The sequence below is a fragment of the Salvelinus fontinalis genome, chromosome 20 (assembly GCF_029448725.1).
Source record: "Salvelinus fontinalis isolate EN_2023a chromosome 20, ASM2944872v1, whole genome shotgun sequence".
In the NCBI taxonomy this organism is placed as follows: Eukaryota; Metazoa; Chordata; class Actinopteri; order Salmoniformes; family Salmonidae; genus Salvelinus; species Salvelinus fontinalis.
The window spans coordinates 29,033,481-29,056,683 of record NC_074684.1 but is presented as its reverse complement, the minus strand read 5'-3'; the positions used below and the strand labels follow the sequence as shown (position 1 = coordinate 29,056,683).

Below are 23,203 nucleotides of genomic sequence, written 5' to 3'. Positions count from 1 at the left end.
TGTAACTGCGCTAAATAGAAACTATATTACATAGTTAATGTTTTAGATATCCTACCTCTAAAAAGACCCTCCCGCCTCTCCTTTTTCATCTTTTATCTGATTGAACATTAATGAAGCCAGTAAAAGTTTGTACAGTTTAGTTTTTTACTCAGGATACATGATTAGACTCATTGACTCTCGAATTGAATTATTATTCCAACTAAACCACATTCCAAGCGTTCTTGGTCTCACAGTGTATACGTGGACACCACCGAGAGCCCTTTGAGAGCAGCTGTTTTGCAAGGGTCTCTTATGGGTCAAAATCTCGCTGGGCTAATGGAGAGATGGAAAGGGGGGTGAGAGGGGAGGGGAGAGAGGGCCAGCGCCGTGTTGGAGTGCATGAATAAACAATCAGGGGGTTGTTTGGAGTTTGAGTTGTCCATGATTAGAAATTCATGTCGGTTCTCCTCCGGGGTCTATTGTTTAAATTGGTGAGGGGGAGACACATTAGGTCTGGGAATGCTATACTTAACTTGTAATGGTTTCGTGGCAAGCTGAAGTTCTTAGCCGAAGTCTACGCACCTTCGTCGGTCATTGGTCAACAGTCGAGATTCTTCAATTAAGTCTTTGTTTTCATGCAACGATAGACGACTCGTTTTCATGCTAATTTATTCAGTTGAGAATACTGCACCAAACATCTTAGATGTAAAATTGCGCAACTAAGATCTTCAAAATGAATGACAGATTTCTTGAGTTATCTGAGATTCATTCTGGCTACTGCATCTCGAGATGGACAAACAGTACTATTGCCGCTTTTTTTCAAACAAAGGTCTTTTAAGGAAGTACTGTATGCGAGCACACTTGTTCAGCTCGGTGCCAGTCGAACCGAGCATTTGGAGCAGCTACCATAGAGCGATACAGTTGCTAGGCAGGCGCAACTGGCCTAGGTCCCAGCCTGGGTCTCACACTGTACATGCTATAGACATTCTAGCGTTGTCATACTACACTGTGCTGTTTAGCATGGCACAATGAACCAACACAGAGAGGAGTTTTCTGAAGCATAAACGGACTGTAGCACCAGGCTAAAACACAATGGACTGTAGCACCAGGCTAAAACACAATGGTCTGGAGCACCAGGCTAAAACACAATGGACTGTAGCACCAGGCTAAAACACAATGGACTGTAGCACCAGGCTAAAACACAACGGACTGTAGCACCAGGCTAAAACACAATGGACTGGAGCACCAGGCTAAAACACAATGGACTGGAGCACCAGGCTAAAACACAACGGACTGTAGCACCAGGCTAAAACACAATGGACTGGAGCACCAGGCTAAAACACAATGGACTGGAGCACCAGGCTAAAACAATGGTCTGGAGCACCAGGCTAAAACACAATGGACTGGAGCACCAGACTAAAACACAATGGACTGGATCACCAGGCAAAAAAACACAATGGACTGGAGCACCAGGCTAAAACACAATGGACTGGAGAACCAGGCTAAAACACAACGGACTGGATCACCAGACTAAAACACAACGGACTGGCGCACCAGGCTAAAACACAATGGACTGGATCACCAGACTAAAACACAATGGACTGGAGAACCAGGCTAAAACACAATGGACTGGATCACCAGGGAAAAAAACACAACGGACTGGAGAACCAGGCTAAAACACAACGGACTGGAGAACCAGGCTAAAACACAACGGACTGGAGCACCAGGCTAAAACACAACGGACTGGAGCACCAGGCTAAAACACAACGGACTGGAGCACCAGGCTAAAACACAACGGACTGGAGCACCAGGCTAAAACACAACGGACTGGAGCACCAGGCTAAAACACAACGGACTGGAGCACCAGGCTAAAACACAATGGACTGGATCACCAGGCTAAAACACAATGGACTGGATCAACAGGGAAAAAAACACAACGGACTGGAGAACCAGGCTAAAACACAATGGACTGGAGAACCAGGCTAAAACACAATGGACTGGATCACCAGGCTAAAACAATGGTCTGGAGCACCAGGCTAAAACAATGGTCTGGAGCACCAGGCTAAAACAATGGTCTGGAGCACCAGGCTAAAACAATGGTCTGGAGCACCAGGCTAAAACAATGGTCTGGAGCACCAGGCTAAAACACAACGGACTGGAGAACCAGGCTAAAACACAACGGACTGGAGCACCAGGCCAAAACACAACGGACTGGAGCACCAGGCTAAAACACAACGGACTGGAGCACTAGGCTAAAACACAATGGACTGGATCACCAGGCTAAAACACAATGGACTGGATCAACAGGGAAAAAAACACAACGGACTGGAGAACCAGGCTAAAACACAATGGACTGGATCACCAGGCTAAAACACAATGGACTGGAGCACCAGGCTAAAACAATGGTCTGGAGCACCAGGCTAAAACAATGGTCTGGAGCACCAGGCTAAAACAATGGTCTGGAGCACCAGGCTAAAACACAACGAACTGGAGAACCAGGCTAAAACACAACGGACTGGAGCACCAGGCCAAAACACAACAGACTGGAGCACCAGGCCAAAACACAACAGACTGGAGCACCAGGCTAAAACACAATGGACTGGAGCACCAGGCTAAAACGCAACGGACTGGAGCACCAGGCTAAAACGCAACGGACTGGAGCACCAGGCTAAAACAATGGTCTGGAGCACCAGGCTAAAACACAACGGACTGGAGCACCAGGCTAAAACACAACGGACTGGAGCACCAGGCCAAAACACAACGGACTGGAGCACCAGGCCAAAACACAACAGACTGGAGCACCAGGCTAAAACACAATGGACTGGAGCACCAGGCTAAAACGCAACGGACTGGAGCACCAGGCTAAAACACAATGGACTGGAGCACCAGGCTAAAACACAACGGACTGGAACACCAGGCCAAAACACAACGGACTGGAGCACCAGACTAAAACACAATGGACTGGAGCACCAGGCTAAAACACAACGGACTGGAGCACCAGGCTAAAACACAACGGACTGGAACACCAGGCCAAAACACAACGGACTGGAACACCAGGCCAAAACACAACGGACTGGAGCACCAGGCTAAAACAATGGTCTGGATGATGCATGATGAGAGTTTAGAGATGGTGGAGGTTTGAAGACAGGGCGTAAAACATGTTAAATGGGTGTGCTGTTATAAGATTACACGTTCCCACTAAATACGGTATCTCAGATGAGTCAAATGTAAACAGGTCACAGTGACAATATGACCAGACTAGATTGAAGTGGCCATCAATGTTGGAAAACTGGGCTAGTTAATATGGCTGAGCAGCATCGTAAAGCTATGGGACCTCCTAACAAACTCCACTATCATTGCAGATATTCTTTGTTTATTGAACAAACAGGTGTCCCATATTTTACAATCCCTCTGACGTCTAGAGTTGAACCAGCCACCGCCACACACAGATTGTTTTAGCTTCCCGCTGTGGCAGTTAAACATCCAGCATCCAGTCTGGCATATGTCTCAAGGGAGCTCCAGATGTCTGAGAACATCTAGTCAGGGTTGAAGTCCAGAGTCAAATAAAATCAAACCACATTTTATTTGTCACATGCGCTGAATACAACAGGTGTAGACCTCACAGTGAAATGTTTACTTACAAGCCCTTAACCTACAATGCAGTTTTAAGAAAATCCCTAAAATGTAAGAGATAAGAATAACAAATAATTAAAGAGCAGCAGTAAATAACAATAGCGGGGCTATATACAGGGGATACCGGGGCTATATACAGGGGAGTCAATGTGTCAATGTGCGAAGGGCACCGGTGTCGAGGTAATTGAGGTAATTATGCATAGTTGAAGTCGGAAGTTTACATACACTTAGGTTGGAGTCAATAAAGCTTGTTTTTCAACCGCTCCACAAATTTCTTGTTAACAAACTATAGTTTTGGCAAGTCAGTTAGGACATCTACTTTGTGTATGACACAAGTAATTTTTTCAACAATTGTTTACAGACAGATTATTTCACTGTAGCACAATTCCAGTGGGTTAGAAGTTTACATACACAAAGTTGACTGTACCTATAAACAGCCTGGAAAAGTCAAAAAAATGATGTCATGGCTTTAGAAGCTTCTGATAGGCTAATTGACATCATTTGAGTCAATTGGAGGTGTACCTGTGGATGTATTTCAAGGCCTACCTAACTTTGCTCGACATCATGGGAAAATCTAAATAAATCAGCCAAGACCTCAGCAAAAAATTGTAGACCTCCACAACTCTGGTTCATCCTTGGAAGCAATTTCCAAACGCCTGGAGGTACCACGTTCATCTGTACAAACAATAGTACGCAAGTACAAAAACCATGGGACCACACAGCCGTCATACCGCTCAGGAAGGAGACACGTTCTGTCTCCTAGAGATGAACGTACATTGGTGCGAAAAGTGCAAATCAATCCCAGAACAACAGCAAAGGACCTTGTGAAGATGCTGGAGGAAACAGGTACAAAATAATCTATATCCACAATAAAATGAGTCCTATATCGACATAACCTGAAAGGCTGCTCAGCAAGGAAGAAGCCACTGCTCCAAAACCACCATAAAATAGCCAGACTACGGTTAGCAGCTGCACATGGGAACAAAGATCGTACTTTTTGGAGAAATGTCCTCTGGTCTGATGAAACAAAATAGAACTGTTTGGCCATGATGACCATCGTTATGTTTGGAGGCAAAAGGGGGATGCTTGCAAGCCAAAGAACACCATCCCAACCGTGACGCACGGGGGTGGCTGCATCAGGTTGTGGGGGTGCTTTGCTGCAGGAGAGACTGGTGCCCTTCACAAAATAGATGGCATCATGAGGTAGGAAAATTTTGTGTCTATATTGAAGCAACATCTCAAGACATCAATCAGGAAGTTGAAGCTTGGTCGCAAATGGGTCTTCCAAATGGACAATGACCAAGCATACTTCCAAAGTTGTGGCAAAATGGCTTAAGGACAACAAAGTCAAGGTATTGGAGTGGTCATCACAAAGCCCTGACCTCAATCCCATATAAAATCTGTTGTCAGAACTGAAAAAGCGTGTGCGAGCAAGGAGGCCTACAAACTTGACTCAGTTACACCAGCTCTGTCAGGAGGAATGGGCCAAAATTCACCCAACTTATTGTGGGAAACTTGTGGAAGGCTACCCGAAACGCTTGACCCAAGTTAAACAATTTAAAGGAAATGCTACCAAATACTTATTGAGTGTATGTAAACTTCTGACCCACTGGGAATGTGATGAAAGAAATAAAAGCTGAAATAAATAAAAGCTACACTGTACATGTAGGTAGAATTATTAAAGTGGCTATGCATAGATAATAACAGAGTAGCAGCAGTGTGTGTGGGGGGGGGGGGGGGGCAATACAAATAGTCTGGGTAGCCATTTGATTAGCTGTTCAGGAGTCTTATGGTTTGGGGAAGAAGCTGTTTAGAAGCCTCTTGGACCTAGACATCGCTCCAATACCGCTTGCCGTGCTGTAACAGAGAGGACAGTCTATGACTAGGGTGTTTGGAGTTCTTGACAATTTTTAGGGCCTTCCTCTGACACCGCCTGGTATAAAGGTACTGGATTGCAGGCAGCTTGGCCCCGGTGATGTACTGGGCTGTATGCACTACCCTCTGTAGTGCCTTGCAGTCGGAGACCGAGCAGTTGCCAATACCAGGCACTGATGCAACCCGTCAGGATGCTCTCGATGGTGCAGCTGTAAAACCTTTTGAGGATCTGAAGACCAATGCCAAATATTTTCAGTCTCCTGAGGGGGAATAGGTTTTGTTGTGCCTTCTTCACGACTGTCTTGGTGTGCTTGGACCATGTTAGTTTGTTGGTGATGTGGATACCAAAGAACTTGAAGCTGCTCCACTACAGCCCTGTCGATGAGAATGGGGGTTTGCTCGGTCCTCCTTTTCCCGTAGTCCACAATCATCTCCTTTGTCTTGATCACGTTGAGGGAGAGGTTGTTGTCCTTGCACCCCACGGTCAGGTCTCTGACCTCCTCCCTATATGCTGTCTCATCATTGTCGGTGTTGTGTCATCAGCAAACTTAATGAGGGTGTTGGAGTCGTGCCTGGCTGTGCAGTCATGAGTGAACAGGGAGTACAGGAGGGGAATGAGCACGCACCCCTGAGGGGTCCCCGTGTTGAGGATCAGCATGGTGGATGTGTTGTTACCTACCCTTACCACCTGGGGGTGGCCCGTCAGGAAGTCCAGGATCCAGTTGCAGAGGGAGGTGTTAAGTTCCAGGATCCTTAGCTTAGTGAGGATCTTTGAGGGCATTATGGTGTTGAACCCTGAGCTGTAGTCAATTAATATCATTCTCACATAGGTGTTCCTTTTGTCCAGGTGGGAAAGGGCAGTGTGGAGTGCAATAGAGATTGCATTATCTGTGGACCTGTTGGTGCTGTATACAAAATTGGAGTGGTCTAGGGTTTCTGGGATAATGGTGTTGATGTGAGCCATGACCAGCCTTCCAAAGCATTTCATGGCTACAGACATGAGTGCTACGGGTCGGTAGTCATTTAGGCAGGTTACCTAAGTGTTCTTGGGCACAAGGACAATGGTGGTCTGCTTGTCACATGTTGGTATTACAAACTTAGACAGGGAGAGGTTGAAAATGTCAGTGAAGACACTTGCCAGTTGGTCAGCGCATGCTCGGAGTACACGTCCTGGTAATCTGTCTGGCCCAGCGGCTTTATGAATGTTGACCTGTTTAAAGGTCTTACTCACATCGGCTGCCGTCCGGAACAACTGATGCTTTCATGCATATTTCAGTGTTACTTGCCTCGAAGCGAGCATAGAAGTTATTTAGCTTGTCTGGTAGGCTCGTGTCACTGGGCAGCTCTCGGCTGTGCTTCCCTTTGTAGTCTGTAGTAGTTTGCAAGCCCTACCACATCCAACGAGTGTCGGAGCCGGTGTAGTACGATTCGATCTTAGTCCTGTATTGATGCTTTGCCTGTTTTGATGGTTCGTTGGAGGCCATAGCGGGATTTCTTATAAGTGTCCGGGTTAGAGTCCCGCTCCTTGAAAGCGGCAGCTCTACCCTTTAGCTCAGTGGGAATGTTGCCTGTAATCCATGGCTTCTGGTTTGGGTATGTACGTACAGTCACTGTGGGGACGATGTCCTCGATGCACTTATTGATAAAGCCAGTGACTGATGTGGTGTACTCCTCAATGCCATCGGAAGAATCACGGAACATATTCCAGTCTGTGATAGCAAAACAGTCCTGTAGTTTAGCATCTGTTTCATCTGACCACTTTTTTTGTAGACTGGGTCACTGGTGCTTCCTGCTTTAATTTTTGTTTGTAAGCTGGAATCAGAAGGATAGAGTTATCGTCAGATTTGCCAAATGGAGGGCAAGGGAGAGCTTTGTTCGCGTCGCTGTGTGTAGAGTAAAGGTGGTCTAGATTATATTCACCTCTGGTTGCACATTAAACATGCTGATAGAAATGAGGTAAAACTGATTTAAGTTTCCCTGCATTAAAGTCCCCGGCGACTAGGAGCGCTCCTCTGGAAGAGCGTTTTCCTGTTTGCTTGTGGCGGAATAGGTAGATAGTGTGTTCAACAGCTTATCATGAGATACTCTACCTCAGGCGAGCAAAACCCTGAGAATTCCTTAGATATTGTGCACCACAGCTTTCAATATGCATAGGCTCCCACCCCGTGTTTTACCAGAGGCTGCTGTTCTTTCCTGCCGATAGAGTGTATAACCCACCAGCTGTATGTTGTTAATGTCATCGCTAAGCCACAACTCGGTGAAACATAAGTAATTACAGTTTTTAATGTCCCGTTGGTAGGATATATGTGCTTTCAGTTCATCCTATTTATTTTCCAGCGATTGAACGTGAGCTAGTAGAACTGAAGGCAAGGGTAGATTAGCCACTCGTCACCTGATCCTCACAAGGCATCCTGATCTCTTTCCGCGAAACCTACGTTTCCTTTTCCAGCGAGTCATGGGGATCTGGGCCTGGTCGGGTGTCCGTAGTATATACCTCGTGTCCGACTCATTGAAGAAGAACTCCTCGTCCAATTTGATATGAGTAATCCCAGTTCTGATGACCAGAAGCTCTTTTTAGTCGTAAGAGACGGTAGCAGCAACATTATGTATTAAACAAGTTACTAACAATGCGAAAAAACAAACAAAATAGCATGGTTGGTTAAGAGCCGATAAGACGGCAGCCCTACCCTCCGGCTCCATCTTTTTTCATGACCCTACCTCGGGAACTTCTGCTGTCATGGTCCCCCCCTCCTCTGGGGCTTGTCTATACTCCCTCTTATTGTATATTGATGGCTTGCAATCTTGATGGATGAGTGTATGTGTGTATCATGTCTTCATACGTAATCTTTATAGTCCTTTTCAAGTCCCATTTGTTTACATTGCCATGGGAAAATACTTATGACCTAATACCTTAACATACCTAATGCCTATTAGGCATTGCCTAATGCCTGCAATTTCATTTTATACCTTGAGCACATGGACAAGGTTATTTGATTTCCAGCTCCTCGCCAGACCTGGGTCAGTATGTAATACACCTTAGCCTTTTCACGAATGTCTCCTAAATGTATCTTTGATAGATTCATCACCCTCTTTGAGAATCCCGGCCCATTATGCAAGGTAATGTGCTCTGCGGGTTAATAAATAGGTTGCGTTCCTCGTCTTTATGGCGAGAACAAAATGTGCTCCGTAATCAATGGAAATGTAATAGAGTGACCGGGGCAGAGGGTCCTAACAGGCACATAATGCCCTCCTTTGATGTGATTTCAAAGCCTCTTTTTATCTCCATCCAATTAATCAGGATAATCAAGACGGTTAGATGCATCAGGTGGATGCCTCGGAAAAGCACACGTCACATGCAAGGGAACCAGTCTCTACACTGTTATGTGTAGACCAGGCTGAACCTTTGAACCCACTGACATAGCCACAAAAGGTGACCAAAGTCCCATACACAGATCACATTGTTTCAAACCCGACTCCAGGTTTTGTAGGGAAAACGTTTTGGGTGATATCATAAATTTAGTTGAGAAAATCCGCGTGAAGGTTAATATGGCTCAGCGCTGCGTAAAGCCGAGCACAGGACTGGTAAAATGAATATGGTGGATTAAAAATTGTGAACTTAGAGTGATTGCATAACAACGCAGTCCTGTACCTCAAGGCTAAGTTGAGGCTTCAGGTTAAGGGTAAAGTGGCACGCAGACTTAGACTCTTAGGGCTGCAGAAGCTATTTGGTCTCACTGAAATCCTTCGTATTGCTTTGCCTAGTTTTTCTCTGCTGCCCCATGTAGGACAAATATATCGTTGTCCTTACAAAATATTTCATCTAACCTACACAATAAATTGCAAAGTCTATTAACTTCTCTATAAGGCTGACGACTTCACTGTTTTAGGTCTTCCAATAAGGGACTGCTCCATTGCTGCGGGGGGGTGGGTGGGGGGGGGGGGGGGGGGGGGGTGAAGACAAGGTGGTGTGTAGGGTGCACCTGCGTGTTGTGACCTTTATCAAGTCCTTTCTTCTCCTAACTCTGAGCCCCTAATTAGGATTTTTAAGGCCTCAATTGTGTTTAGCCTGTTTTCACAATTTTCATATTTTCATTCAGATGGTAATTGTGGAAATTGTATAATGACACAATCAGCTCTGGTGCCCCATTTGTGGCGTCTCGCTTTGATGTGTCTTGTTTGGTTAGTAATTCAGAAACTAAGTTTATAGTTCATTTTAAGACAAAGTGGCCTTTCTTTCACTGGTAATGAACATTCCCAGATTATTATATATGGTTAGTATCGTTAGGGATGTGTTATCTATTTATTTTTCTTTCCACAATGTGTCTAAATTCCAAGAGCTATTTTCTTTCTTTGGTCATACCAAGGCAGCTGTGACTGATATGATAAAGCCCGAGGAGGTGTGGTACTGTATGTGGCCAATATACCACAGCTAAGGGCTGTTCTTTACGCAAGACGCAAGGCGGAGTACCTGGACACAGCACTTAGTCGTGGTATATTGGTCATATACCACAAACCCCAAAGGTGCCTCATTGCTATTATAAACTGGTTACCAACGCAATTAGAGCAGTAAAAATAAACGTTTTGTCATACCCATGGTATATGGTCTGATATACCACGGCTGTCAGCCAATCAGCATTCAGGGCTCGAACCACCCAGTTTATACTGTTTCATTAAGTACTGAGTAAACCATAGATGGAATCTAATGCTTTTCCCGGTCATTTAGAATTCCAACCCGAGTTAAGTGCGCGTAAATGGAACATCATTCCAAATGTATACACTTTTCTCTATATGCCTATGCTGACCTTGCTGGGGCTATTCGTTCGGGGTGGAGATCTAAGAAATGAACGTGTCTACAGTTATTCTGACCTTGACTTAATTCCCTCATAATTCCTCCACCAGGTCGAGTGAACCTGCCGGGTTCCAAGTGGAGAAAGCATCTACATAATATTTTCTAATAGAAATAACAGCATTCTCCATGCACTGTAATTTATAAATCGATAAGAGCTATTTATAATAGCTAGGTAAATTAGTAATCTGTTTTGGAGAAGGGGATTGTAAATACACATAACAATTGTTTTAGATGATTTTTCCTTACGATCCCTGAAGACGAATGTGAAACTAGTCATATGGAAGCAAACTGAAAATCATACCAACATGACTTTCCACTGTGAAGTAGGCTATAAATACCTGTGCCGTTTTTCTTATTGCGTGCCCTCATAATTTCCGTGGATGAAATTTGGAGACCCAAGCTATAGGCTCCTGTAGGGCTGAACCTGTAGTTGATGAAATCTGGAGACCCAAGCTATAGGTTTCTGTAGGGCTGAACCTGTAGTTGATGAAATCTGGAGACCCAAGCTATAGGCTCCTGTAGGGCTGAACCTGTAGTTGATGAAATCTGGAGACCCAAGCTATAGGTTTCTGTAGGGCTGAACCTGTAGTTGATGAAATCTGGAGACCCAAGCTATAGGTTTCTGTAGGGCTGAACCTGTAGTTGATGAAATCTGGAGACCCAAGCTATAGGCTCCTGTAGGGCTGAACCTGCCAAGTTGATGTACGCGCTTTAGAATGTTATAATTATATGCCGTCTTTTCTCTGTTTTATTTTACAATTTGTATCATGTTAAATATTAGCCCCTATTGGGAGCCATTGTCAGTAATACGTTTATAACTGTCACTTTAGTGTTAGTTTCCTTACATTTTGTCACGCCCTGACCATAGTTTGCTTTGTATGTTTTATGTTTTGTTTGGTCAGGGTGTGAACTGAGTGGGCATTCTATGTTGTATGTCTGGTTTGTCTATTTCTATGTGTTTGGCCTGATATGGTTCTCAATCAGAGACAGGTGTTTTGCGTTGTCTCTGATTGGGAACCATATTTAGGTAACCTGTTTTGTATTGTGGGTGGTGGGTTATTGTCTATGTTATGTTGCAAGTTAGCACAGTGTTTATATAGCGGTCACGTTCATCTTATTCGTTTTGTTGTTTTTGTTTAAGTGTTCTTCATTTAATATAGAAGAATGTATTCAAACCACGCTGCGCTTTGGTCTGCTTCTTACGACGATCGTGACACATTTTTAGCGTACGTTTTGCAACATTCCATTTGGTTTACCTTTCTTTCCTCTGTCACGTCCTTGTAGTTGTTGCTGAGGGTCGCTAGCATTAGTGGATCATGTTAGTCTAACGTTGTGCAATAACTTGAATCATTATGGAACTCAGAGAATGTAGCAGGTTAAACGTGGAGCTTGGAGCACGGTTCACCACGACTGGACCGTTGTCATACAGTTCCATGATCAGTGAGGATTAAGGTAGATTTATAGGACTATTATTCAACCTCTATTGTACACTTTTTCTACTTTCCAATATTTCATGGTTGAACAATTGAATATGGCAACATTCAGGATGAATCAAACCACTATTTTTGATTGACCAATGTATTTTGTGCTTAAAGGCTCTCCAAATCTTTTTAAAAATGTATTATTCATAAATACTTTCCTAACACTAAATAATATACACGATCAGAGTATCCACCAATTGATGCTGAAAAGAAGACGAATAGGTTTGTATTTACATGTCTTTCTTTCATTGATCCCTAATATTCTGAACCTATCTCCATATATTCCAGTGAGTCTGTCAAGAATATTCCAATTAAAGGTACACCAAATTTAAAGGGGTGGCTTTAGATAAATGTACTGAAAACCCAATTGAATGAAAACTACACGAAAAGATCTGTTGGCCAGCAAGTGGGATGGTTTTTTAGCGGATTAATGTAATTTATTCAGCATGCACAAGGGAACCACACCTGCAAAGCCCGTTCAGGTAAGTCTGAATTTCAACTACTGAGAAGGAAAGGCATGCGTAGGAAAGGCATAAAGAACGTCTGAATCAAATCAGAGGACCTTTTTCAGCATCCAATAGCTGGTCAAAGGTTCAGTGACAGCATCCAATAGCTGGTCAAAGGTTCAGTGACAGCATCCAATAGCTGGTCAAAGGTTCAGTGACAGCATCCAATAGCTGGTCATAGGTCGGTTGGATGGTCAGTCAGTCGGTCGGGCAATCTAATCTCTTAGTCGACAGTTAGTGGACTCTTTACCTGCCGTATAGGGTGATGGCGCACTTCTCCTCTTCCAGTGACTGTAATCAGTTTGGACAATGTGAGTGGGCCCTGGAGGAGCAACCGCTGCGTGCCAGCCAGAGTCAGCCAGAGCCACTGACACATCCTGAGTCATCATGTCGGGGCGAGGGTACACGGGCACAGGGTAAAGGGTGCCTGTTGTTGTGTAACAGGGGCCTCCCCACACTCCCACTGCGGGGGCTCCCAGCCCTGTCGCCTCCAGCTTCACTGCCCGATAGTGACGAGCCGCCCGACTGTCACTCCAAACCTCCCTATGTCCTGTGGAGTTGTTCCTTGGTCGTGACAGCTCCTGACAGTCCCGGGATTCAACCAGCGCCTCCTCAACTGTCACCTGAGAGACTTGGTTCAGCAGCACAAGATGCCCCCGAGGCCTGGGAGTACAGAGTACTCAGTATTTATACTTATTCTATCATCTACAGTGTACAGTGCATTCAGAAAGTATTTAGACCCCTTGACTTTTTCCACATTTTTTTTTTACGTTACAGCCTTATTCTAAAATCGATTAAAATGTTTTTATTGTCTCATCAATCTACACACAATACCCCTATTTTAAATAAATTTGCAAACATTTCTAAAAACCTGTGTTCGCTTAGTCATTATGGGGTATTGTGTGTAGATTGAAGAGGATTTTTTGTATTTACTCCATTTTAGAATAAGGCTGTAACGTAACAAAATGTGGAAAAAGTAATGGGGTCTGAATACTTTCCGAATGCACTGTACACCCTGGTTGAAGGACTGTGTGCACTGTGCATTACAGTCCAACAGAGTACTTACACTGTGTACCAAGCTCTACACGGTCATTTACAGAGCAGTTTTACAGTCATCCGTAGCCTACAGTATACCATCCTGGGTGAAGAACTCTGAAGAGTAGTACCCAGGACACAGAGAATATACAATATAAATATTTCCGTAAGTAGTTATGTTGGCGCTACACAGACATTTCCATTCGACCTCGGTTGAGGAACTGTGGAAATTAACATTGACATGGGGTGAAAACCTTGAAACCCTCGGCTGGGCTGGACACCAACATCAGCAGACTAGACATAAGGTATTCTGCATGAGCTGCTGATTAGAGGTCCAATGATGCATGTGGATCGCCTGGCCAGGAGGGAGTTTGTCGTCCAGACGTAAGGTAACAACAGCAGCTTTGACTAGGGGCTATGCTGAATTATGAATACAGCAATGAGCTAATACATCTTATGTCGCAAAGGAGAAGTAAAGAATAATTTACATAACCACGACAGCAGTACAATGTTCTTGAAAAGACCAATCGAGGTCGCACCCAAGGTTATTGACAACAGAACCTGTTGATCAGTTGGTGAAGTAATCCCACCTTCATCCCTTGGTTTTACAGTCCTTCTCACGGTTGACAACAGGGAGCATATCAATGGAGTGAGGGAAACGGAGTGAGATAGGTGGAGCTGCAGGGAGTGACCTGTGACATGTGGTGCGCGGTGTGACAAAGCGTGAGGATTAGAAGACAATGGGAGATTAGGACTGGCTGCCGGATGGCATGGTTGACACAACGGCCCTGGCTGATTGAGCCGGTACATTCAGTACATTTAGTGAATGAAACATAGAAAAATTCAGGCATGAAAATATTGCCATTTACGTGATAAATTCCTGTGTCGATTAATCTCATTATTCATTTTTGTTAAACAGTTTAGTTCCTACAGATGCGGTCAAATATATTGGCATATTTGCACGATTCACTATTTCTTCCTAAATTAGTTGAAATTGAAATAACTTTTGGTGTTCACGTGTATTTGTTTGATTTACAACCGCACAGGGCCCCCCAAAAATTATAATCTTAACTGAAATTGAGATTATTCACTTCAAACCAAATTAAGTTGGTTGGAGGCAAATTATTCTTTGCTAATTAAATGTATCGCACTTGTGGTAAGTGGCAGGTACCTACACTGTAGAATATCAATTCAACACGTTTTGAAAAGAGAAAAGAGAAAATTCTGCTCCATTTAAAGCCTCTCCATCTCCCCAATAGGACAAGGTGAAGAAAGATAGAGATGGAAAACTCATTGGAAAATAACACAAGATCTCAGGATAGAGAGATAAATGCTTTAACGCACAGTAGATGAAACTAAAAATAGCTATGTGTCGTCAGGAGGTTAAAGTTATGGCTTCTCATTTCAGAGATGCAGAGCCAAAGCCCAGGACAGCTTTCCCTTTCCAAGAGGCAATGTATCATTCGTAATGGTTGTCTTTTTTTGGCAGCGTGGCGGGTAAGGCTTTAAACTGATTTGCCTTCAGAGAGACAGATTAGTTAACCACACAGGTTGGTGTGACAATAAAACCATATCCCTTGAATTTAAATCAAACGGCAAAGTAATTACTTTCAAACAATTGGACAGTGTTTTCCATTTGCAGCGTCATTGTTATCTAAGACCGGGATGCAAGGCTCTCGCATGCAACGGGTCCGCTGCCCGTGGAAACACAACGCCCTTGACAACTATGTTATATTACACGTGTGGGGGACAGGATGTGTGTGGGATGGAGGTTGGCTGCACTTTTGATAGTCGGTTAAAGGTTGATTTTTTAACCAGAACAACATTTCACCTGAAATGTGCCAGGGTGCATGGCAGATCACTCGTTCGGTGGGTTTATAAGCTTGGCCAGCTCAGCAAGTGTCCACGGGATGAGTAATTTCTTAGGAACTGCTGTGAAGTGTTAAATAGAAACCTTATTCCATCATCTCAAGTGGTTTTAAGTGTCTCTCTCAATAAGTGCAAGATCACTAAAATCGGTTTATCATCTCCTAGCAACCCTTTTAAGAGAACTGTGCCAATCGTCGAATCATATGTCATTATTTCATTATGACATTGACTTCTAGAGTTGGGCTCTCTGCTTAATTTGGGACTCTCCCTCTGGTATTTATTTGTCTTGGACCAATCCTGTCACAACCTGTTCAGTTGGCCTGGTAATGGTATAATTAATGATAATAAAAACCTTGTACACCTACCAGTAACATGATCAAAAACAATGCCCCTAACTGATCTGTATTCAAAAAGAATGAGCATTCATATTGAGAGCAAGTGCATCTCCTCCAAACCCCATGGCTCTCGATCTTATTTAAATATCATAAAAATGTAAAGTGCTAATTAGAAGCAACTGTCCTTAGTGGTCTATACTCGCCAAACCCCAGAGAGACTGACTCGTTATGAATAATTCAAGGCCTCTCTCTCCCACAAGACATCAATACTGAGCCAATCTCACCACCACTACTGCTGTGCATTCATAACTCCCTTGCATTCTCCCACAGAGCCTCTCAACATTAATCAGATGGGCTGTTTTAAGAATATACAATTGTATTGAATTGGCACTCTCGACCTTCACCCCTCTGACTGGGTTTACTATCTCAATTGACTAACTAACTCAACTGACTAACTCAACTGACTCAACTAAGTAACTCAAATAGCTCAACTTAGTAACTCAACTAACTCAACTCAACTGACTAACTCAACTGACTCAACTAAGTAACGACTAACTCAACTGACTAACTCAACTGACTCAACTAAGTAACAACTAACTCAACTGACTAACTCAACTGACTCAACTAAGTAACAACTAACTCAACTGACTCAACTGACTCACAACTAACTCAACTGACTAACTCAACTGACTCAACTAAGTAACTCAAATAACTAAATTGACTAACTAACTGAAGAAACTGCCTACATTTAGTTTGTTCCATCCCACTGACTCTCTACCCCTGTCTCTTCTCTGTCCTAGGTTACGGCCATGCTGCCCCCAGCACAGACGGGGGGAAGGTGTTCTGTATGCTCTACGCCCTGCTGGGCATCCCTCTCACCCTGGTCATGTTCCAGAGCCTGGGCGAGCGCATCAACACCTTGGTGCGCTATCTGCTGCACCGCCTGAAGAACTGCCTTGGCATGCGGCGCACCGAGGTCTCCATGGTCAACATGGTGGCAATCGGCTTCATCTCCTGCATGAGCACGCTGTGCGTGGGTGCGCTCTCCTTCTCCCACTTTGAGGGTTGGAGCTTTTTCCACGCTTACTACTATTGCTTCATCACGCTCACCACCATCGGCTTTGGAGACTACGTGGCGCTGCAGAAGGACCAGGCGCTGCAGACAAACCCCAAGTACGTGGCCTTCTGCTTCATGTACATCCTCACCGGCCTGACCGTGATTGGCGCCTTCCTCAACCTGGTTGTGCTGCGCTTCATGACTATGAACGCGGAGGACGAGAAGCGGGATGCCGAGCAGCGTGCCCTCCTCTCCCGGAATGGCCAGGCAGGAGGGCACAACCACCCGGGCTGCGCCCCCGACCCGCCTTCCTCCTCCTCGGCCGCCTCAGGGTGCAGTGGGGGAGCTGGAGGAACGGGAGGACCAGGAGGGGGCGGAAACAGTGGTGTGGGGGCAGCGGGGCGGGGGCTGCGTAACGTGTACGCAGAGATGCTCCACTTCCAGTCCATGTGCTCCTGCCTGTGGTACAAGAGCAGGGAGAAGCTGCAGTACTCCATCCCCATGATCATCCCCAGGGACCTGTCCACCTCTGACACCTACATGGAGCAGGGGGAGGCCTTTTCCTCCGACGCCCTCCACCCCCTTCACTCCAACGGCTGCGTCTACAGCATGCACCACCCCCATTCCGTCATCAGTTCTGTGTCCACGGGTCTGCACAGCCTCACCCTGTACAGACTAGGACACAGCAAGCGGCGCAGCTCCATCTAGAGGTCTGGAGGACTCAATGCTTAAAAGAACCAAGCCACACCTCTTGTCTATCGCATGGAAGGACCCTAATACTGTGGCACTATTTTCAATGGACTAAACCAAGATCTAAATCAGGGGCGCTCAACTTACAGTCCTCATGGGATCCCTGTCCTGGGGTGATGTGTTTTTGCCTGGCACTTTTAAATGATCGATTAATGCCACTGACTTTCCAAAAACAAGAATAGGCCTCGAAGACCGAAGTTTTGCACCCGTGAACTATATCCCTGCTATATTTTCAGCATCCCTTCACCGTTTGCCGTATTTAAGGTTGAAGTTATTGCTCTTCGCCATGTGCAGATTGTTTGAACGATAAGATGACACGTTACACTGTGAGAGACAAATATTTTTATGCGAAATAGAGGGATTATGTATTTTAAGAAACTGTGCATCATGATAAGCCACATGACTTAACAAAACCTGATTTTAAGTTTAGTGAGTGACGTTTGTCTCTTTTTCACAAAGAAGAAAGGGACGTATTGAAGTGTTACTCCCAATAATCATCCATTAAATAAATGTAAATATATTTGTAATATGGATACTGTATTTAAGCAATGTACTTACTAGGGAAGAACCAATTTTATTAGTGAAAGTATTCTAAAAACTAAATTGGCTCAAGCCAAACACTTTTGATTTGCTTTAGTTTCTTACTGTATTTATCTCTCAAACCTCAAAACCAATCATACAATGTGCTAAGTTTTGTCATTGACTTTTTAATGCTTTTTTCTTGTGTATAATTGTTTTACTTTGTTTGCTATTCATCTGTTTTATGTTTTCATAATAGGGTTTTACTCAGATCATGTGGGCTCACTTTGTGCATAGTAGACAGTCTAATCTTGTTCACTGCTGCACTTTATAACATTATTGTATGCTTTAGGGCGCTGGATACCAGTGCATTACATGGAATTGAAGATCCTAATTTATGCTAACTCACCTGAAGTTTTGGTACCTAAATAATATATTCCTATTGATGTCATGCTCTTAAATGTTGTCAGAGGGAGATTTGAAATTGGTTAGTTTGGCTCGTAGCCCAGCAGGCAAAAGTGGTTACAATTACAGTGCCTTTAGAATGTATTCATACCCCATGACTTATTCCACATTTTGTTACGTTACAGCCTGAATTCGGTATAGATTTTAAAAAACAAACAAAAAACATGTATCACCTATCTACACACAATACCCCATAATAACAACATGAAAACATGTATCACCTATCTACACACAATACCCCATAATAACAACATGAAAACATGTATCACCTATCTACACACAATACCCCATAATAACAACATGAAAACATGTATCACCTATCTACACACAATACCCCATAATAACAACATGAAAACATGTATCACCTATCTACACACAATACCCCATAATAACAACATGAAAACATGTTTTTATACATTTTTGCAAATGTATTGAAAGTGAAATACAGGAATATCTCATTTACATAAGTATTGATACCCCTTTGCTATGACACTCCAAATTGAGCTCAGGTGCATCCAATTTTCTTTGGTCATCCTTGAGATGTCGCTACAACTTGATTGGAGTCCACCTGTGGCCAACTGAATTGTTTGGACATTATTTAGAAAGAAATGCAGCCCCACAGTTGAAAATGCATGTCAGAGCGGAAACTATACCATGAAGTCCAATGAAATGTGCATAGATCTTTGAGATATAATTGTGATGAGGCATATGTCTGGGGAAGGGTATAAAACCATTTCTAGAGTGTTGAACGTTTTCAAGAGCACAGTGGTCTGCATCATTAGGAAATTGAAAAAATATGGAACTACCCAGACTCTGCCTAGAGCTGTCCGTCAGACCAAACTGACCAACCAGTTAAGGGAGGGGAGGTAACCAAGAACCCAATGACCACTCTGACAGGACTACAGAGTTCCTTGTCTGAGATGGGAGAACCTGCCAGAAAAACAACAGACTCTACAATACTTCAACAATCTGGGAATAATGGGAGAGTGGCCAGACGGAAGCCACTTCTGAGAAAAAGACACGATAGCACACCTGGAATTTGCAAAATAACATGTGAAATACTCTGAGATCTCTTTGGCCTGAATGCAAAGCACTGTCTGGAGAAAACCAGGCACTGCTCATCACCCGTCTAACACCATCCCTACCGTGAAGCATGGTGGTGGCAGTATCATGCTATGGGCATGCTTTTCAGCTGGCAGGGACTGGGAGACTGGTAAGGATAGAGAAAACAATGAATTGAGCCAAATACAGGCAAATCCTTGATGAGAACCTGCTTCAGAATGCAAACGACCTCAGACTGGAGCGAAGATTTACATTCCAACAGGACAATGACCCCAAGCATACAGCCAAAACAACACTGTAATGGCTTCAGAACAAGAATGTGAAAGTCCTTGAATGGCCCAGCCAAAGCCCAGACTTGAATCCCATTGAAAATCTGTGGAAAGATTTGAAGATTCCTTTTCACCGCCACTCACCATCTACCTTAACAGAGCTTGAGAAAATCTGCAAGGATGGGAGAAAATTGGAGAAAATCCCCAAATACAGATGTGCAAAGCTGATACAGACATACCCAAGACAACTCAAAGCTGTAATTGCTGCCAAAGGTGCTTCTACAAAGTATTGCCACAGAGGTGTGAATACTCATGTAAATTATATATTTCTGTATTTCATTTTTAATAAAAAAACATTTAAATCTAAAAACATGTTTTCATCTTTTCATTATGTAGATTGCTGAGGAAAACAATAAATTCATCAATTTTGAATTCAGGTTCTAACATAACAAAATGTGGAATAAGTCAAGGGGTATGAATACTTTCTGAAGGCACTGTATGTCATTCAAATATATTTAGTCTTTGTTTGGGTTGGTTGAAAAGAGAGCCTTTATCCAGAAAAATGTCTACAACTGGCTGTAATCTGGTTATTTTACTATATAACAACCAAAATATGACTTCTTGATGACATCAAGAAAAAAGGTGTCTTTAACTGCTTGTAATCTGCTTATTTGCTGACTCCTCAACTAGAAAACATATTTATAACCAGAAAACAGCATCTTCATGACGTCAGATTCATGACGTCAGAAGGCACATCTTCTTAGGGATAGCCCCCTTTTTTTTCAATTTTCACCTAAAATGACATACCAAATCTAACTGCCTGTAGCTCAGGCCCTGAAGCAAGTATATGCATATTCTTGGTACCATTTGAAAGGAAACACTTTGAAGTTTGTCTAAATGTGAATTGAATGTAGGAGAATATAACACAATAGATCTGGTAGAAGAAAATACAAAGAAAAAAACACAAAAAAATTCTACCACCATCTTTGAAATGCAAGAGAAAGGTCCCACTGGTTGTAATTCCGATGGTGTCCACAAGATGGCAGCAGTGTATGTGCAAAGTTTCCGACGGATAACTTGAAGTATGAGCGAACTACATGACATTTAGTGTGAAGTCACCCAGGTACATTTGGGCAAATCGTGAAGGAGACATTTGCATTCATATAAAAAAATTCTGCAAGAATATTGTCAAATCTGTATACTTGGACTTTGATTTAGCTTTTCCAGTATTAGTAGCCATATTATAAGTTTAACATTTGCAAAACAACCAGTTTTCATAACTTCATAACTCTGAATATTCTTATAATTTTTATCCAAAAGGAAAAGGCATGCTGTCGCACAAGGTTAATAGATACATTTTAGGACAGATACATGGTTTCTGGGTACTCCCATAAAGCCCAGCTCATTGGCTATCTAGCTGGCTTTTTTTGACCCCGATTGGTGCTTATTTGGCAAATTTAGAGTCGTTCAAGTGAAGACCGCCCGCGTCATCAGCGTGCCATTAAGGTGTCGCTCTCTGACCAAATATGGTGTCCTATAGGATAAGGATCCCTAAGGATATAGTGAAGTCTGGTTACGTTCTAGGATCTCTGACAAATACATACGAACGTGATTTGACTGGTTGAAACAATGTTTAGGGTTAGAGTTTCACAGATTCCTTTCTTTGCAAATTGAATGAGTGGAAAAACAAAATTGATCGTGCTTGCTATATGGACCTTTTTAGGATATGAAAAAGGATTTTATCTAACAAAACAACACTTCATGTTATCTCTGGGACCCTTTGGATGATAAATCGCAGTAATAGCTACTGCAAATTGGACAGTGCAGTTATATTAACAAGAATTTAAGCTTTCAGCCGATATAAGACACTTATATGTACCGACATTTGTTGTTTCTATAAAATCTGCGATCGTGACACAGGGCGCTGCATGATTTCTGGTGGTGATATCTGGATCACAAGTAAGTGATTTACTGAATAGTCTTTATGCTGAAGAGGTCAAACAATGACACGTTGTTTAAAACATCATGAGATGCTACTTATATTTTTGAAGGATTTTAAAAGCATTTCACTGAGGTTCATAGAAACGTTTTTTGATTGAATCACTTCAGATGGATTTTAAGACTGTCCTATTTCTTTATGAGTTGGATTTTTTAAATCATTCTACCACTGATTCTTCTAATTTTCTTAATAAAGTTTATTAATTGGAAATTGACCCAAAAAAATTGTTGATGTCATTTTTATTTATTTGCATCGTGATTCGGTGGTACTGGTCACCCAAGTTGAAAGTCAAAATCTCAGTTTATCACATTATTTCTTAACTGCTTGGTGAAACAAAACGGAGACCCACATTGCCTCAAATAGAGCCAGTTACATCTCATAGACATCTCCTTCACACCTTGAGATCAGCAGAGGGTCACAACCGTAGGTGCTGCTGCATCAGAAAGAGGGTTCATCCCTCCTATGACTACAGCATCTGCCGTCCAACACCTTCCACTCACCTGCACACACGTTGATACCGCCCCCAGACAAATAGCAGTAGGCTCTTCAAACAAAGTTGTCAGCTGAGTATAAAAGTCTATTCTCTGCATGTTTGGTGTCTTAAATAGACATTCCAGTTTGTCCAGAAGTCGTGTAATAATGGTCCTTTTTAACAGCTTAGCTAAACAACAAGCTAACTTATAAAATCTGAACGACAACAACCATTTTAAAAACAATTGCATTGAGGATTTTACATACTGTAGTTTGTATCACAATCCTATATTAAAAACTAGTTACACTTTACTTAGGGTGTACACTTATAATGTATTGTTACTTGTTTTAAGAATGTACTGTATGAGTCCCTTAGAATGTATTATAAATCAGTTTATATACTATTTTCTTTGTGCATTATAAGCAGTTCATAGATACGTATGACTTATAAAATCTAATGCATTATAACAGCATCAGCATATTTCTTCAGTAAAGTTTTACAAAACTTTTTCGATAACTTTTACATAATGTTACGGAAATATGGTCAAGGCAGGGCAAATAAAAGTTTAGGCAACTCCTCCTTAACTGGCCCAGCCCACGCCATGACACATTTTACGTAAGCCCATGTCAAAGCGCTGACAAAGTCCCACCTTGATTTGAGTGATTCTCCTCTCCACTCCCCTCGTCCTCTTTTCCGCTCTATTTCCTGTTCGACCTGCCTATGCTGTGACAGGCTTGGCTCCTCCTAATGCGTCTTATGCCATTACCTTGCATCCTTCACTCACTGTTGTCCCGGACCATCGCTCGGTCCCTGTCGCTGTTTGACTTCCTCTCAGTAATCATCAAGGTTGGTTGTTTGACCCCTCTGTCTTTGGCTCACCTCCTCACAAACCCGGGTTGTCATTTTCTTGGAAGAAGGAGGAAATTCATTCTGTAATTCTTCCTTTCATCATTCTCCATTGCCTAAGGATGGAGAAAGTAGCTCTGGACAAAGAAAAAGTTAATAAGATCATAACAAAATCGTTATAAGAGGGGAAGTTCAGGATTCT

At 43.0% G+C, this 23,203-nt stretch overlaps 1 protein-coding gene across 1 annotated transcript in view; it reads left to right on the top strand.

Annotated features, from left to right (window-relative positions):
• The window catches only part of kcnk3a (potassium channel, subfamily K, member 3a), a 52,922-nt gene extending 31,007 nt beyond the window's left edge, over positions 1-21,915 (top strand). The window contains exon 2 of the mRNA XM_055873125.1: positions 16,363-21,915. Coding sequence (XP_055729100.1) covers positions 16,363-17,327 — 965 coding nt within the window. The 3' untranslated portion in view covers positions 17,328-21,915. The remainder of the gene's footprint in view (positions 1-16,362) is intronic.
• The last annotated feature ends 1,288 nt before the right edge of the window (positions 21,916-23,203 follow it).